Source organism: Ovis canadensis, chromosome 19 (genome assembly GCF_042477335.2).
Source record: "Ovis canadensis isolate MfBH-ARS-UI-01 breed Bighorn chromosome 19, ARS-UI_OviCan_v2, whole genome shotgun sequence".
NCBI lineage: Eukaryota > Metazoa > Chordata > Mammalia > Artiodactyla > Bovidae > Ovis > Ovis canadensis.
Genome location: NC_091263.1, coordinates 63115711 through 63131483, shown reverse-complemented (window position 1 = coordinate 63131483; position 15773 = coordinate 63115711). Strand labels below are relative to the sequence as shown.

General features: G+C 56.2%; 1 protein-coding gene and 1 long non-coding RNA gene across 11 annotated transcripts in view; one reads left to right on the top strand and one right to left on the bottom strand.

Annotated features, from left to right (window-relative positions):
• SEMA3G (semaphorin 3G) overlaps positions 1 to 7728 on the bottom strand; it is a 20065-nt gene extending 12337 nt beyond the window's left edge. For 8 of the 10 annotated variants that reach the window (XR_011250975.1, XR_011250976.1, XR_011250977.1 and 5 more), the window contains exons 1-15: positions 7531 to 7719; positions 5703 to 5863; positions 5517 to 5579; positions 5268 to 5387; positions 4915 to 5005; positions 4673 to 4789; positions 4311 to 4456; positions 3996 to 4110; positions 3834 to 3903; positions 3415 to 3559; positions 2885 to 3116; positions 2691 to 2782; positions 2012 to 2053; positions 1086 to 1314; positions 687 to 826 (exon numbers count right to left, since the gene is read on the bottom strand). Coding sequence is in view for 6 of the 10 variants with exons in the window: in XM_069562232.1 (XP_069418333.1) it covers positions 687 to 826; positions 1086 to 1314; positions 2012 to 2053; positions 2691 to 2782; positions 2885 to 3116; positions 3415 to 3559; positions 3834 to 3903; positions 3996 to 4110; positions 4311 to 4456; positions 4673 to 4789; positions 4915 to 5005; positions 5268 to 5387; positions 5517 to 5579; positions 5703 to 5863; positions 7531 to 7639 (1872 nt within the window). In the remaining 4 variants the exon portion in view is untranslated. Of the gene's footprint in view, positions 1 to 686; positions 827 to 1085; positions 1315 to 2011; positions 2054 to 2690; positions 2783 to 2884; positions 3117 to 3414; positions 3560 to 3833; positions 3904 to 3995; positions 4111 to 4310; positions 4457 to 4672; positions 4790 to 4914; positions 5006 to 5267; positions 5388 to 5516; positions 5580 to 5702; positions 5864 to 7530 lie in introns of all 10 variants that reach the window. The other 2 variants (XM_069562237.1, XM_069562235.1) reach the window with 1 other exon arrangement.
• On the top strand, positions 6916 to 15773 carry LOC138424824 (uncharacterized). Its single transcript, XR_011250981.1, has 3 exons — positions 6916 to 7094; positions 14911 to 15106; positions 15677 to 15773. It is a non-coding gene; the product is annotated as an uncharacterized lncRNA (long non-coding RNA).

Sequence of the window (15773 nt, the reverse complement as noted above, 5' to 3'; positions counted from 1 at the left end):
TCTCAGTGCCCAGCCCAACAGCTGGCCCAAGGCTGGCCTCCCCCAGTTCTCAAGCTGGGAGGAGAGCCCCTCCTGTAATCAACTCACTCCCTCCCCTTCCCTATCCGTGGGAGCAGCTTGAGAATGGCTCTTCACCCTGCCCCACCCACGCCCTCACGCCCCAGACTGAAGCCATCTCTGGGGTTGACAGACTTTTCTGGATGGGGGAGGAGAGGGCCTAGGCAGTCAGCTGGACTCCAGGGAGGAAGTGAGAGGCCAGGCAGTGTGTACTTGTGTGTGTGCGTGTGTGTATGTGGTGGAGGTGTATGTGCAAGGGCCGGTGGTCAGGGGCCCAGGGCTCCTAGGGTGAAGGAAGACCCTGAGGAAGAGACCCCTTCAAAGATGAGCCATATGTGTAAGCATGGGGGCCTTCCTGACCAGCCCAGACCCCCTTCCCTGTCCGCCATCTCTGCGACGCCCTCAGACAGAGCCCAGCCCAGTGCCTGGGAATCTGTGGGGTGCCTGTCACTGTCTACCACATCTGGCCTGGGTGTTCCCAGGTGGCAGGAACGGGGCACCTCCTTCTAGGCACCCCAGGGGCCTGGTACACACTTTTCTTAAGTTGATCTTGGCATGTTCCCCCCGAGAGTTCAGGGAGGGGTGTGACCGCAGGACGCATGCAGGCTGGAGCCAGGGTCCTCACTCACCTGCTCGGGCCTCTCATCCCCGGGCCTCTGCAAGAACCAGCGCACAGCAGCCTGTGGGGACTTGGGCAGGCACTCTAGGAAGGTGCTGTTGTGCTCCGTGCCGTAGATAGTGGTGGTCGCCGCGAGTCCCGCAGTCTCCTCTGGGGGAGATTTGGAAGTGGGCTCAACTCAGGAGCTATAAGGCCCCCAGCACCACCGACTGACTCCCACAGCCCAGGCCCCCCCATGAATGTGACAGGGACTAGGCATCTGCTGATCTCTAAGCCCCTCTCTCTACCCAAAGACCCTGCACCCATAGCTGACAGGAGTTACCCACAGAGAAACTGAGGGCTGCCTGTGACCACACGAGCAGCCTGAGGCCACACTCCACAGGGGCGATCGGTGCCCTCCGCTGCTCACCCTCCTGGCTCTGGCCCAGGCACTGCAGGGCAGGGTTGCCGTGCCGGATGTCCTGGCGGCGGAAGCGCCGTTTGCTGGTGCCCGGCCGGTAGCGGGTGCAGGAGGCACCGTCCCAGGCGCAGTAGGGGTCCCGGGCCAGGCAGCACTCCGCACAGGCGCTGCCATATGTCTCGCACTGGTGCAGCTGCAACCGGGCCACGCCCAGCCTCGAGCCCACATACAGCATTTGCTGTGAGGGACACAGGCAGAGCCCGAGGTGAGTCTGAGCTCCACACAGAAGCAGCTAGGCTCTCAGCCCCCTCAGCACTCCTGAGACCCCTGACATTTGCAAGTCTTTCAGAACCTCTTGAGTGCATTCCCAGAACAAAAAACGTTTATCACCATGTGATCTACATCGGACCCTCTGCTAAGGCGTGGGGGAGATGCAGTGCATCCGGGGTCTTCTCTCTATGGGGCTTTTCCGACCCTTCCAGCAGCAGACCTTTGCCCTCTACCCCAATGGCCTTGCCTCTGACTTTAGAGGTGAACTCTGCCTTGAGCAGTCGTAGCACAAAAGTCGAGATTTACCCGAAGATAAACTGGGGCGGATGAATTTGGGGAGATTTTGCCACTTGCAAAAGGACACACAGCATGTCCCTAAAATCTGTTTGATGTAAAATCTGGATCCTGTTTTCAAGCACGATTTTGTCTGCCCTGAGTTGCTGGCCTTTGTGGATCTCCCCTTATCTGAACACAGGCTCACTTACTGAGGGCCTCCCATGCCCATGGGTTCCGTGCATGGGAATCGCAGCTCCCAGCTGAACCCTCAACCCTCATTGCAGGGCCTGATCAGGCAGCCCCAGGACCTGCTGGGAAACAGCAGGGCTCAGGGAAACTTCAGGAGATCAGAGGAAGGAGGATTTGGCGGCCACGGCAGCTGCTCTTACCCTTTTGACGGAGATCTCCATCTCAGTGATGGGTGTTGGCACCTGGGAAAGAAGCGAGACCTCCCCTGAATCCCTGCTTTCAGCCTCTTCCAGCCTCTGGGTGAAAGCCATCTTTCTCCCAGGTCAGTGCACTCCCTGGCAACTAAGGCCAGACGGTCTTTCCCACACATTGTGTTTTAGAAAGGTCCCCTCTCCCTGGCTGGCCTCCAAGGCTTGGCTAAAAGCACAAAGCTCTGGTGTCCCCTCCCACAGCCCTGTCCCCCAGCAATGAGGCAGCTGTCCCAAATCACCCATTCCACCCACTTGGGGAAGCTCAGCAGTTCCCCAAACACAGACGATCCTCTGCCTGACTCTGTAGAGGGGTCAACAGAACCCCTTGGAGTGTCAATCACCCCTCACTGCAACCTGAGCCTGGCAGGGCTTTGTCAAGGGGCGATCACCTTGGCCATCTGTCCCTGGGCCCCTCACCTCTCAACTCACAGACTGTGTCTCCAGGCCCGCAGTCATTTAGAAGCGTCGGCAAGGCCTCTGCGATAGTGAGGCCCACTGCCCACTGACTGCGGGTTCGGTAAAGATAGGCCCATTTCCCTCCTACACTTTGCTCCTGCTTCCTTGTAGCCAGGCCTAGACACAGGGATGGGGCCTACGGGAATCCTCCCCGTCAGTTCCCCCTGCTCACCTTAAACACCTGGAGCTCTTCCAGAAGTACTTCCTCAGGCTCTGCAGAGCTCCCCCCCTGGAGGGCAATGACCTTGAGCACGGACCCTGAGTCTGGGGCAGGGGAGGAGGGGTCAGTGGGAGAGGAAGGGGCAGAGGGGCAGCTCAGGTCCCCGCACACCTCCCCTGCCCGGCCACCCCATGCAGCCCACCTACCAGTCCCCAGAAAGATGACGTCGTAGGTCCCATCCTCTGCCTCCACGCGGTCCACCACGATCTGACGTAGCTGCTGTGCCAGATGGGTTTTGACAAGGACAGGGCGACCCCGCCGGGGACGCACGGGCCGGAACATGAGTGGGTGGGCTCGGGCAAACTGCAGCACCTCATCCGGGTAGTCCTTGGTGCTGCCAAAGGGCCGTCCTGGCTGTGCAGTCATCTTACTGGGGCACTGTAGGCCGTGGCAAAGGGAGCGCCTGAAGCCTCCTGGGTTGTCGCATTCCCCACCCCCAGTCTGTGTCTAGACTCCACTGGCTGTTCACACCAGCCTCCGAGGGACAGCTTGTGGACCCTTCATGCTGTATGAGAGACTCCTCAGTGTAGTCAGGGCTCCGCTCCCCTCCTCACCCCACCCAGCCCAGCCACTGCCCTGGTGCTTCGCGCAGACACAAGCCTGCCCTTGGCCTCTAGAGCCCCTCCTGGCATCTACTCAGCCCTCTTCTCTGCCCTGGTCCCAGGCAGATACTCACCATGCCAGGACGTGGAAAGGGCACCTTGCCCCCATAGGGCCCCCATTGGTGCTGGGGACCATCTTGGTGGGCAAAGGGCCCCTTGAAGACCTCCCAGATATCAGCCATGTGGTACACACAGACGGCATAGCCCTGGAACACAGCGCTGCAGAGGACAGGCCGGGATAGTCAGGCCGGGGAGGTTCTCAGAGACAGGAAGGGGGCAGCCTAGTTCCATAGGGAGGATGATGGTACCCGCGGTCAGCAGAGACGGGAAAACAAGGACACCCAGGCAAAGGATACAGCCGCAGAGTCACCGAGTCAGGGACAGAGTCAGGGACCCCTGGCTAGGCTGGGACGTGAGAGCAGGGGCTCAACAGGGGAGGCCAGGGTGCAGAGACAGGGCCGGGGGTGGAGGTGAGGGGAGGCTATCTGCCCACCTGACTGTGCTGAACAGCGCGTACACCTCCAGGCTCTTCCCCGAGTTGGGCCACAGCAGGAAGACGTCCTCTGGGAGACAGAAGGCCACCACCAGTGCCGCCCGCTCACGGGCTCTGAGCCCTCTCCAGCCCTCACCCCACGTGCTCTGGCCATGCCCTTACCCAGCTGGTCGAAGTGTGTCTCGGCGCCGCCAGGGCCAGGCACGGAGCAGAGCAGCCTGGCCTTGAGGAAGGTGCTCCACTTGTTCACCAGCACCCGCTGGCCGCCCGCATCATTCTGGGGGGTGGGGGCCAGTCAGCCTTGGGGCCCGAGGACAGCCCCCCCCTTCCTGCTCCTCCACCCTCACCCTTGGAGGGAGGCATGGATGTCAGCCCCACACCCTCGCCTCAGTTTGCCCACTGTTTCAGGTGGGGACAGGGCTGGGAAGACGTGTATGGCCAGGATTCCAGCCCCACTGTCCCTCCCACAGCTCTCACCACGCAGACGCGGCCCACTCGGCTGACGGTGGCACGGCCCGGGCCTCCGTCAGGCGAGGGGACCGTCTCCGAGAAGAAGAAGTACACCTTGTCATCGTCCGGGTCGGAATTGTCAGGGATCCGGGCAGCCAGCACAAACCTGGGGTCTGGGAGGCAACAGGGAGGAGTTGGCAGGGCCCTCACGAGGAGGAACAGGGCAGGAGTGAGCCAATGAGGAGGAGAGGCGCAGGGACCCCAGGGACCCCACTGGGTCTTAGGGAGTGGAGTAGGGATGGGCTGCCCTCCGGTCCCCACTCCCTCCTCGCTGCCGGTGCTGGGGCAGAACCCAGTCAGCCTTGCCCTTCGCAGAGCCCTGAGCTCACCTTGCAGGAGGTTCTGGTCAGAGTCGGAACGCAAGGCTGGTCGGGGACCCCCAGACCGGAAGATCATGGCCTCATGCCCCAGGAAGTCGGCATTGAGGCCTGTGTACAGCTCCCCTCCTAGGGTTGGGGTAGGGGCAGAGTCAGGGGAGGAGGGCCAGGCCCTGAACCCAGCCCATCCCTTTCCCATGATGCTGGCCGACCCCCACCCTTGTCATGCCGGCCCTGGCCTGGGTGTCACCCACCTACAAAGGTGCTGGCGAAGGGACGACTGGGCTCGTGTGGGCATCTCCCCCTCCCACTTTCCATGCTTCGGGGCTCCAGATGGAGCACATGCTGGGAAGAGGGACGGAGGGAGAGGTGTTACCTGGGAAAGCAGTGCCAGCCCCCGGGCAGTGGCCATTGCGTGCGGCCAGACAGTGGGGGTGGGTGGAAGGCGCCCTCATTCAAGACCTTGCCAGTAGGGGCGGCTCCTTGGCACAAAGGCGCCTTTCAGGCTCTGACCCCTCTGCCCTGACCCAGGCTCAATGGGTAGAATTCAGACAGCAGGAGGAAATGTCACAGCTTCCCAGCCCTTTGTGGGGACGCTGCAGCTCACCTCTCCACGATGCCCAACAGCAAGGAGGGCACAGGTGGGCTGGAAGGCACCAGTGCCACACGCCAGCAGATGGGTCCGGTTGTGGGGGTGCAGCAGCCGTACAAAGTTGGCGCACTCCACCTGGGGAAGGGAGGCGGGGGTGGGTCTTGGGTGAGACCGAGGTCTGTTCCACATGGCCCCAGCTCAGGCACCGGGGGTCAGGGCCTGTGTTGGTCAGGGTGGGGGACCGTCCCTCCTGATAGCACTCACCAAAGGATCTCTTCCCTTGCGAACGCACTCCTCTCTCTGTCCGGGCTGTGGTGGCCACAGGACCTGAAACACAGCCAGGTCAGCCTGGCTGACCCCTGACCTCACAGCCTCAGTTGCCCCAGTCAGCCTCCTGTCTGGAGTCACGTAGCCCTCAGAGGGAGTTGCTTCCCAGACAGTCCAGCTCACCTCCCGGGGATCCGGCCACGTCTGGTCCAACCGCAGAGAGTAGATGGCATCACGGCCGCCCAGAAACAGGCGGTCCCGGTACTCGTCCAGGTACAGGGCCTGAAGGTCCAGGGAGCCCCGGGGGCCCAGAAAGATGGCAGAGCGGTTGGCAGATAGGAGGTCTAGGAGGGAGCCGAGAGAGGGGGTCAGAGCTGCTGCTCAGCCCGCTTCTCCAGCCAGTGCGTGGAGGTGGAGGGTCCCAGCTGTGCGTCTACCGCCCCCCACACACTCACATCTGGAAAATGTTTTCATCCACAGGGCTGCTGGAGGGCTTCTGGGAAGTGACTCCTGGGGGTGGGTGGGACAGGGGACTCACAGCCCCCCACCCAGCCAAGCCCACCCAGAGGCCTGCCCCCTTTCCCTCCACTCCATGGCCCCCTGGTCTTCAGTTCACATCTCCTTCCCCTGGCCCATCTGTGCTCTACCGGCTCCTCAAGGAAGACGGCCCCACCAGCAGAACTTACAGCTGCAAGCTGCGCAAAGTGCTGGGAGAGCCTGGAGGAAGGCTGAGTGGCCTGAGCAGCATACAAGGCTGACTCAGCGGGACGGGCAGACAGACAGGGGAGAGCGTTCCCAGCAGAGGGAGCATCTGCCTAAGGCCTGGGTGTGGGAGAGGCCAGGTAGGGCCAGGCGGATCTCTAGGCTCTGGTCCAAGGATATGGCTAAAGAGGGCTTTCTCCTCCATAGATGCTGCCTATCCAGGAATGGAGGTGGCTATCTGCAAATGATGATCCCAGGAGGTGGGAGTCCTGAAATAGGTCCCTGGGGTCCAGCTAGGTCACTGGAGGAGATGGATGTGCAAACAGACAGCAAGATGTCTGGCCACCCTTGGGGAGGGGGAATAGCCAAGCCTGCCCCAAAGGTCAGCTTTTCTATGCCCAAACACTCAACTCTATTCCCAAACTCATTAACAGCCTCTTCCAGGAAGCCTTCCATGACTGACAGTACTTTGTAGATTTGCCCTATTTGGACCTTTTCTCGTAGCCTGACTTCCCGAAAGCCACAGCTCCCAGGGCAGGACCCCATTCCACCCCCTCCTCCCCAATCCCCCCACCACCACACTCCCTTCAGACTCCAGAGTGGGGCCATGTCCTCCGCCCCCCAACTCTCCAGAGAAGGCCTGAGTCTTGCCCCTTGGACTAGGGGAAGGTGACCATCCCTCTGGTTTCCCCAGGAAGAAAACTCTGAGGCAAGCCTGTGTCTCATCAGATTCACAAGAGGCTTGTGCCGGCTGCAACACTATATGCCAGGTTAGATCTGCAGAGGAGCTTCCTGGACCAGGATGGTCAAAGAAGGGAAGCTACACAGAGCCTCATGGATGGAAGGCCAGCATTACAAAGTGGGCTGCCAGAGGTAGGAGTGGGAACAGGGTTGTGGGGATTGGCTGAGGGGCCCCCTCTTCCCCATTGCCTCCCCTGGGCAAGGAGCTGAGAGTGGACAGATCCTCCAGACTTGCCCTCTCTGCCCCCTCCCCATCTCTCTCTGCCACCTCTACTGAGCTCCCTCTCCTTTTCTCTACAGCCCCCTCACTCAAGTTCTCCCCCAGTGTGTCTCCGTCTCCCAAGGATTGGTCCCCCTCCCCCTGCCTTCCTCCCAGGAGCCTCTGGCGGCCAGAAGGGAGCACATGGCCGGGAATAACTGTAAAGTCCTTCCCGCTGGCTGTGCTAGGAGTGGCTGATCCCCCCTCCGGCTGGCAGGACAGACTGCCTGGGGCTGGCTAGAGTCCCACACCTGGGGCACAGCAGGGTCAGGGGCTCCATGGACACGCACACAGAGAGCACTGCCCTACCTCGGAAGGAGAGCCGCAGGCGGGGCACGCTGGGGCCGGGGCTGGGACTGCCGCCCCGGAGGAGGAGGCACCCCAGGAGGCAGCAGACGGCCCAGGCTGAGGGGGCCATGCTGAGGAACGGGGGCGCAAGCTGCTTGCAGAGCTGCCCTGGGTCCCACCGCTGCCGCTGCTTGTAGTTTGCCCAGTTGCCGCCAGGCCTGCTTCTGCTACTTATAAGGCAGCGGCTCCACCCCGTCCAAGGCGGGGAGGAGGAGGGAGGGGTCAAGTGCCCCGCCATCCACCTGCAGCCTCTCCCTCCACCTCAGCTGGCCCAGTTGGTGGCTCTGTGTCAGAATAGCTGCTTCTCCATTTGGGAGACTTTTTTTCCGGCCAGGCTATGGATGGTTTATACAGAAATGTCCATAAACCCAAGTCCCTCGGCTCTAGCAAAATGTCAAGGGGGAGAGAGAGCCTGGAAGGGAGATCAGAGGTTGATGAGCTGGATGGGTGGTCTAGCTGGGCTCTCTTTTGCTCCTTGCCCCTCCACTGCTCATGATAGGGACCCCCCCCCGCCATAGGTTGATTCTGTGCCCAGCTTCCTAACACCAAGAGTCCAGCCGCCTGAAGCCTTGGCCTGGCTCCCCAGCTCCCCTGGCAGGGCCCAAGTTGCCTAGGGGTACTCATTCCAGCCCAAGGGACTCCGTGCTTTGGAAGAGGACTTGAAGTCTGGCCGCACTTTACAGATCTGAAATTGGCAACAGATGAATGGCCAGACTTCTCCACCCAGGCCTATTCCTGTCTGGCCTCCAGGCCCCACATCCCATTTCACAGGGTCAGGAAACAGGATTCACCTTGTGCCAGAGAAGCCCCCTTTGCCCTGCCTCCCTCCTCCAGTTCTCCCAGAGCCCCAGGGCCCAGAGCATCACCAGGTGAATGGTGGGTTCTTCCCAGACTTCCCCTCTGCCTATAGGCCCTCTATCTATGGCTCCTCCAGAGTGAAGGTAGGGGAGGATGCTCATGCCCCCATTCCGTCTGCTCTGAGCGCTGATCCAGGGGACAGGAGAGTCGCGGAATAGCAACAAGAGGGGAGATGAGGCTGAGAGGCTGAATAAGGACACTCGAGGAGACCCCGCTCCCAACATCCCTGCAACAGTAGTCCCTATCTCCACCCTCCACAGCTGCCACCCCACCCCATTCCAGACCCCTACACTCAGAATCTGAAGCCTCGGGTGCTAAGATTTCAACCTTTAGCCAGCATCTTGGTGCTCCCAGGATTCTAGAAACTTTTGTAAGTTAGGCCTCCTGGAGAGACGAGCCTGAACCCTCGGATGGCATCAGAGAATGAAAGAGGTGGTCCAGGCCACATAGGAGCCTGGGAACAGGACTTGCTCTGTCCTGCCCCTTTGCTCCTAAGAGTACTGGGATCCCACCTCCCTTTCTAGCTCATTTCTGAAAGGGAAATAGATCAATCTCTTTCTCGCTCGCTTTTTTTTTTTTTAATTGGAAACAAATCAGTCTCTTGAATCAGCATGAGAAGGACCCAGGCACCTGGAAACCTGTCTCCCGGTCCCCATCTCCTCTAGAAATATGCATGCCTCCTGACTTGGGATTGAGCAAGGGTCTACTCAGGGAGGCCACTCTTCCTCTGGATCTCCTGGAGAACCTTGGGCAAGGCCCTTCCTCTCTGAGGGGGCCCGTCAGTCTCAGTCTCCTCCTTCCAGAGCCAGGGACCAGCCACCTCAGGGGCACCAGGCTCTATAAACTGGTGAGAGGCGCTTGTGCAGCGGCTGCCATGATGGCGGTCATATCCTGGGTCCCTGGAAGGGTAGAGTCCCTCTGCATCCGTCTCCCCGGGGAGATGTTTCAGCCTGTCACCCAGGCCAGGGGGCAATGTCTAGCTGGAGACTGAGCTGGACAGCCCCTCAACCAGCATGTGGCCACCAGCTGTGGGCGGGAGGCCCAACACTCAGCCTGCCAGCTCACCCTGGGGATCTAAGCTCAGCCAGGCCCCCCGCTGTGACCGCAGGGGAGGCCTGGGTTTACTCAGGCAGGATGTGGGGGCAGCCCATCCCACACTGCAGAAAGGCAGCCCGTGGCATGGGCTGAACTTGCATGGCCTCACCAGGCCCTCTTCCTCTCTGGGCCTGGCTCCCAGTCTAGGAAGTGGGGTAAAGATCTTCTGTAAAGATCTCTGCTTGCAGGGAATTCCCTGGTGGTCCAGTGGTTAGGCCTCCGTCCTTTCATTGCTGAGGGCCCAGGAACTAAGATCCCACAACGTATGTGGCACGGCCAAACAAAACAAAACAAATTTTAGATCTTCACTTGCTGGCTGCAGGTAAGAAAAAGACCCCAAGTGTGCCCTTGATGGCGGAGATCAATGGGCCCAGCCACAGACATCTTGTGCCATCTAATGGACAAAGTCAGAACTGCTGGAGGTCCAAAAGCTGCTGGCTGGGTCAGGCCCTGGATGGGCAACAGGGCCACGCAGCAGAAACTACAGCCTCTTGACACAGCACACAGTAAGTAACCAGGCAACCTTAATACGAAGAGAGAGGCAGGGGCAGGGGGAGATGCTCCAGTGATTGCTTCTCGTTAAAATGTTTTAAAAGTTACTTGTTTATTATTATTTTTTCCTTAGTTTCAGGTATATGGCAAAGTGATTTGCATATATATATATATATATATATATATATCTTTTTTCAGATTATTTTCCATTATAGATTAGTACACAATGTTGAATATAGTTCCCTGTGCTATACAGTAAATCGTTTTAATCTATTTTATATACAGTAGTGTGTATCTATTAATCCCATACTCCTTATTTATTTCTCCCCCTCTTTTCTTCCGTTGGTAACCATAATTTTGTTTTCTGTCTGTGAGTCTGTCTATTTTATAAGCAAGTTCCTTTGTATTATGTTTTAGATTCCACATACAAATGATATCATTTTTATTTGACTTTCTCTATCTGACTTACTTCCCTTAGTTTGATCATGTCTAGGTCCACCCAGTGCTGCTGCAAATGGCAATACTTTACTCTTTTTTATGGCCGAGTAATATTCCATTGTGTGTGTATGTACGTTTGTTGTTATTTAGCTGCTAAGTCACGTCCAGTTCTTTTGCGACCCCGTTGACTACAGCCCTCCAGGCTCCTCTGTCCTCGGGATTTTCTAGGCAAGAATACTGGGAGTGGGTTGCCATTTCCTTCTCTGGGGGATCTTCCCGACCCAGGGATCCAATGTGCATCTCCTGTGTCTCCTGCGTCGGCAGGTGGCTTCTTTACTGCTGTGCCACCTGGGAAGCCATGGACATATCTTTTTGCATTAGGGTTTTCATCTTTTCTGGACATAGGCCCAGGAGTGGGATTGCTGGGTCACATGGTAACTCTATTTTTCATTTCTTAAGGAACATTCATGTTTTCCATACTGGCTGCACCAATTTACATTTCCACCAACAGCGTAGACGGGTTCCCTTTTCCCCACACCCTCTCCAGCATTCATTCTTTGTAGACTTTACAAATTTTTTTAATTAGAGAATAGTTGATTTACAGTGTTCTGTTAATTTCAGCTATACAGCAAAATGAATGTTACGTATATGTCCACTCTTTGTTAGTTTCTTTTCACATATAGGTCATTATGGAGTATTGAGAAGAGCTCCCTGTGCTACACAGTAGGTCCTTCAGTTCAGTTCAGTTCAATCGCTCAGTCATGTCCGACTCTTCGTGACCCCATGAATCGCAGCACGCCAGGCCTCCCCGTCCATCACCAACTCCTGGAGTTCACTCAGACTCACGTCCATCGAGTCAGTGATGCCATCCAGCCATCTCATCCTCTGTCGTCCCCTTCTCCTCCTGCCCCCAATCCCTGCCAGCATCAGAGTCTTTTCCAATGAGTCAATTCTTCGCATGAGGTGGCCAAAGTACTGGAGTTGCAGCTTCAACATCATTCCTTCCAAAGAAATCCCAGGGCTGATCTCCTTCAGAATGGACTGGTTGGATCTCCTTGCAGTCCAAGGGACTCTCAAGAGTCTTCTCCAACACCACAGTTCAAAAGCATCAATTCTTCGGTGTTCAGCCTTCTTCACAATCCAACTCTCACATCCATACATGACCACAGGAAAAACCATAGCCCTTGACTAGACGGACCTTAGTCGGCAAAGTAATGTCTCTGCTTTTCAATATGCTATCTAGGTTGGCCATAACTTTTCTTCCAATGAGTCAGCGTCTTTTAATTTCATGGCTGCAGTCACCATCTGCCGTGATTTTGGAGCCCAAAAAATAAAGTCAGCCACTGTTTCCACTGTTTCCCCATCTATTTCCCATGGAGTGATGGGACCGGATGCCATGATCTTCGTTTTCTGAATGTTGAGCTTTAAGCCAACTTTTCCCCTCTGCTCTTTCACTTTCATCAAGAGGCTTTTCAGTTCCTCTTCACTTTCTGCCATAAGGGTGGTGTCGTCTGCATATCTGAGGTGACTGATATTTCTCCCGGCAATCTTGATTCCAGCTTGTGCTTCCTCCAGCCCAGCGTTTCTCATGATGTGCACTCTGCACGTACCTCCCCCTGGTAATCATGAGCTTGCTTTCTACACGTATGGCTCTGTTTCTGTCTTGCAACTAAGCTTGTTCACCCCATTTTAATTTTTTAAATATTTATTTTTATTTATTTATTTGGCTGTGCCAGGTCTTAGTTGCGGCATTCGGGATCTCCCATCTTCATTGTGATATGTGGGATCCTTAGTTGCAGCATATGAACTTTTAGTTGCAGAATGTGGGATCGTGTTCCCTGACCAGGGGTCACACCCAGGCCCCCTGCATTGGGAGAACAGAGTCTTAACCACTGGACCACCAGGAAAGTCCCTGAACCGTTTTTTCAGATTCCACCTATAAGCGATGTCGTATCATACCTGTCTCTGACTTCACTCAGTATGACAATCCCTGTGTCCATCCATGTTGCCACAAATGGCATTGTTTCATTCTTTTTATGGCTGAGTAACATCCCATGGTACGTATGTAGCACTATTTGTAGACATTTTGATGATGGCCGTTCTGACTGGTGTAAGGTGGTACCTCATTGTGGTTCTGATTTGCATTTCTCTAATAATTAGTGATGTTTTGCATCTTTTTATGCAACAGATAGCCTGTTGGCTATTGGCTATCTGTGTCTCTTTTGGAGAAATGTCTATTTAGGTATTCTTCTCATTTTTTGATTGGGTTGTTTTTTCATATTGAGTTGTATGAACTGTTCATATACTTTAGAAATTAAGGCCTTGTCATGTTATTTGCAAATTTTTTCTCCCTCTCCATAGGTTGTCATTTTGTTTTGTTTATGGTTTCATTTACTGTGCAAAAGCTTAAAAGTTTGATTAGGTCCCATTTGTTTATTTTTGCTTTTATTTTCTTTTGCCTTGGGAGACTGATCTGAGAAAAGATTGCTACTGTTTATGTCAGAGTAGAGGCTTCCCAGGTGGCTGAGTGGTAAAGAGTCCGCCTGCAGTGCAGAAGCTGCAGGTTCGATCCCTGGGTCGATAAGACCCCTGGAGGGCAGCATTGGCAGTCCACTCCAGTGTTCTTGCCTGGAGAATTCTGTGGACAGAGGAGCCTGGTGGGCTACAGTCCACGTGTCACAAAGAGTTGGACACGACTGAAGCGACTTAGCACAGCATGTCAGAGAATGTGTTCCCCATTCTAGGAGTTTCATTGTGTCATGTCTTGTTTTTAAGTCTCTAGGCCATTTTGAGTTTATTGTGGTGTTTGCTATAAAGGAGTGTTCTAACTTCATTGATTTACATGCATCCAGCACTTGCTTCTGAGGGAGAAAGTCAAAGGAGGCTTCATGGAAGAAGTATTATCTAGACAAATGATGACATAGCCCAAAAGAAATGGAGAGGACTGAACAAAGCAAAATGGTCAGAACTGGGGGATGCATGCAGGGGAGCGCAATGGCATGTACTGATGGCAGCTTGTCAGCCTGCGCCCACCATGTAGATGTGTGAAGTGTTCTGATGCGCCATGTGCCCCCAGGTGGGCTTATAAAGCATGCAGCCAGCTTCTCCCAGCTAGAGTTCTGTGGTAGACATACGTGGAAAGATTGGATGCCCTCAGCACTTCCTCCACCAACACCTCATTCTGGAGCACAGATGTCCGGAAAATCTCACAGAACTTCCTACCCGTGGACCCCTTCTCTTTTTTGCTGGCCATGGCCCATGGCATGTGGGATCTAGTTCCCTGACCAAGGATTGAACTCTTGCCCCCTGCATTAGAAACATGGCGTGGATCCCTTCTTCGAGGCACCGTCCAGCACCATCCACCACCCAGCACTACCCTCTTTGTAGGTGGCCCAGGCATCCTCCTAGTTTGTTCACAGAGGGCTTAACTCTTGGAATTTTCCTCCCCTCCTTGGCTTATACCATCAGCATCCCATATCCCCCGGGGGTCCCCAGCCTATGGTCCTTGTCCTCCTCCGCGACCTCAGTTACCCATCTTCCAAGTTGTCACCAGTGAAGATGTGACCTTCAGTGTCTGCGTTCAGAACATCTCCTCTGATTCCACCTCCTGCTCAGCGTCCCCGCTGCCACAATTCTTCCTCCCTGCCTCAAGCTTCCTCTTCCTTCCTGCGCAGCTTGGATCTAGCCCCAGAGCTATAAGCAGGCCCTGACATGCTCCTAGAGACCCTGGCCCTCTGAAGCTCTGCCCCTGCATCTTGCTTCACTCCTTTCCCAGCTTCACTAGGTTGCTCTCGTGACCATGTTGGTCATTCCCTAACCCACCACCTCAAGTGAGCTTCCCTGGACTTTACATCTCCCTTCAGCTCCAGCTCATCTCTCTGTTCCCTAAGTCTTTGCAAAATATCACCAGCATTGTCCACACTTGCCATCTCCCCTTTACCTTGCCTCATTCCTTTTGCCCTTTGTAGTTGAGCTCCCATCCCACAATTCCAGTGAAACCCTTGTGTCCAGGTGGCCAACACCTCGGGGCCTCCAAATTCCCTAGCTCCAGAGCCATCAGCTGTCTTCAATGCCTCCTTCCTTCCCTCATGGGCCCTTGGGCCCTTCCCTTACCCAGGGTCTCTCCCACCCCACCAGCCACATCCCCTCTCCAATCCCCATCTGGCACTCTGCTGGTTTCCTCACTGTACTCATCTCTTTGTCTTCCTGAGTTTACTGTAAATTCCACAAAATTAGGGACTGGGCCTCCTTCTGAAAAGTCCCAGTGTTCAGCCAGTGCTAGACACATAGTAGGGGTGTGACTAAACCCTGGAATGGCACACAGGCTGGCGGTGCCACCCACTGTCATCCTCCCTCCTATCCTGAATGTCATTCCTGGGTATACATGTAGGTCCTTCAGTTTTCCAGCTCCCGAGGGCAGGACGGAGGGGACCCATCTCCTCTCCCCAATCTCTCCAGGGACCAGGCAGCTCCCACCAGCTTTGGCCTCCACTGAGGCATCTTCAGAATTCTAAGACCGTCTCTGGAATGCCGGGCCTGTCTGGAGAATGCCAAGGCTGGGGCACAGGTGGGGAGTCTGTGGAGTGGCTGGGCGGAGCACGACAGCTGCTGACATTCTGGCTGGAGCCTGGGCACCGCGGCAGCTGTCCCTCTGGTAAGCACTGCTGCTGACACCTCGCTTCCCTGTGGCCCCCATCTCCCGGAGGTCAATCTCACTGTTCTGTCCGTAGCTCTGGCCTGGGCACCCCCAGGCAACTGAGAGTCACCAGGCCCCATGCCTCCACTCCCTGACAGGGAGTGAAAGTGAGTGCTGGGGTCATGAGGTTCACAGGAACTGGGAGCCCTGCCCATCAGGACCTGTTCATCAGAGTCCTCGGCTGGGAGCCAGGTGGCTCTGCTCTCCCCAGACTCACAGGATGACCCCGCAGGCCCCTCCCTGAGCCGCCCCGGGTGCCAGGGTCCTTACCTGTGAAATGAGTGAGGGGAGGTAGAGCAGGCGATATGCCCCTGGGTCTGGGGAGTCCACACTACAGCAGGAAATCCAGGTGGACGGGCAGGGGGACTGGGCAGGCCCAAGGACCCCCCAGCGTCCTGCTGCCAGACGGGAGGAGCCATGGCTGCTCTGCCAAGTGGCATCCAGGGCTTAGCCTGGTGCTGAAGGACTGCCCCTCCGAGTATAGGACCCTTCTGCTGCCAACTGGCTGACTAAAGCCATGGCCCCCAGGGGCCTGTGAAACTCAGATTCCTGGGCCACCACAGACTCCAGATGTGGAATTGCTGGAGATGGAGCCTGGGCACCAGCAGTTCTAGAAAGGAGCCAG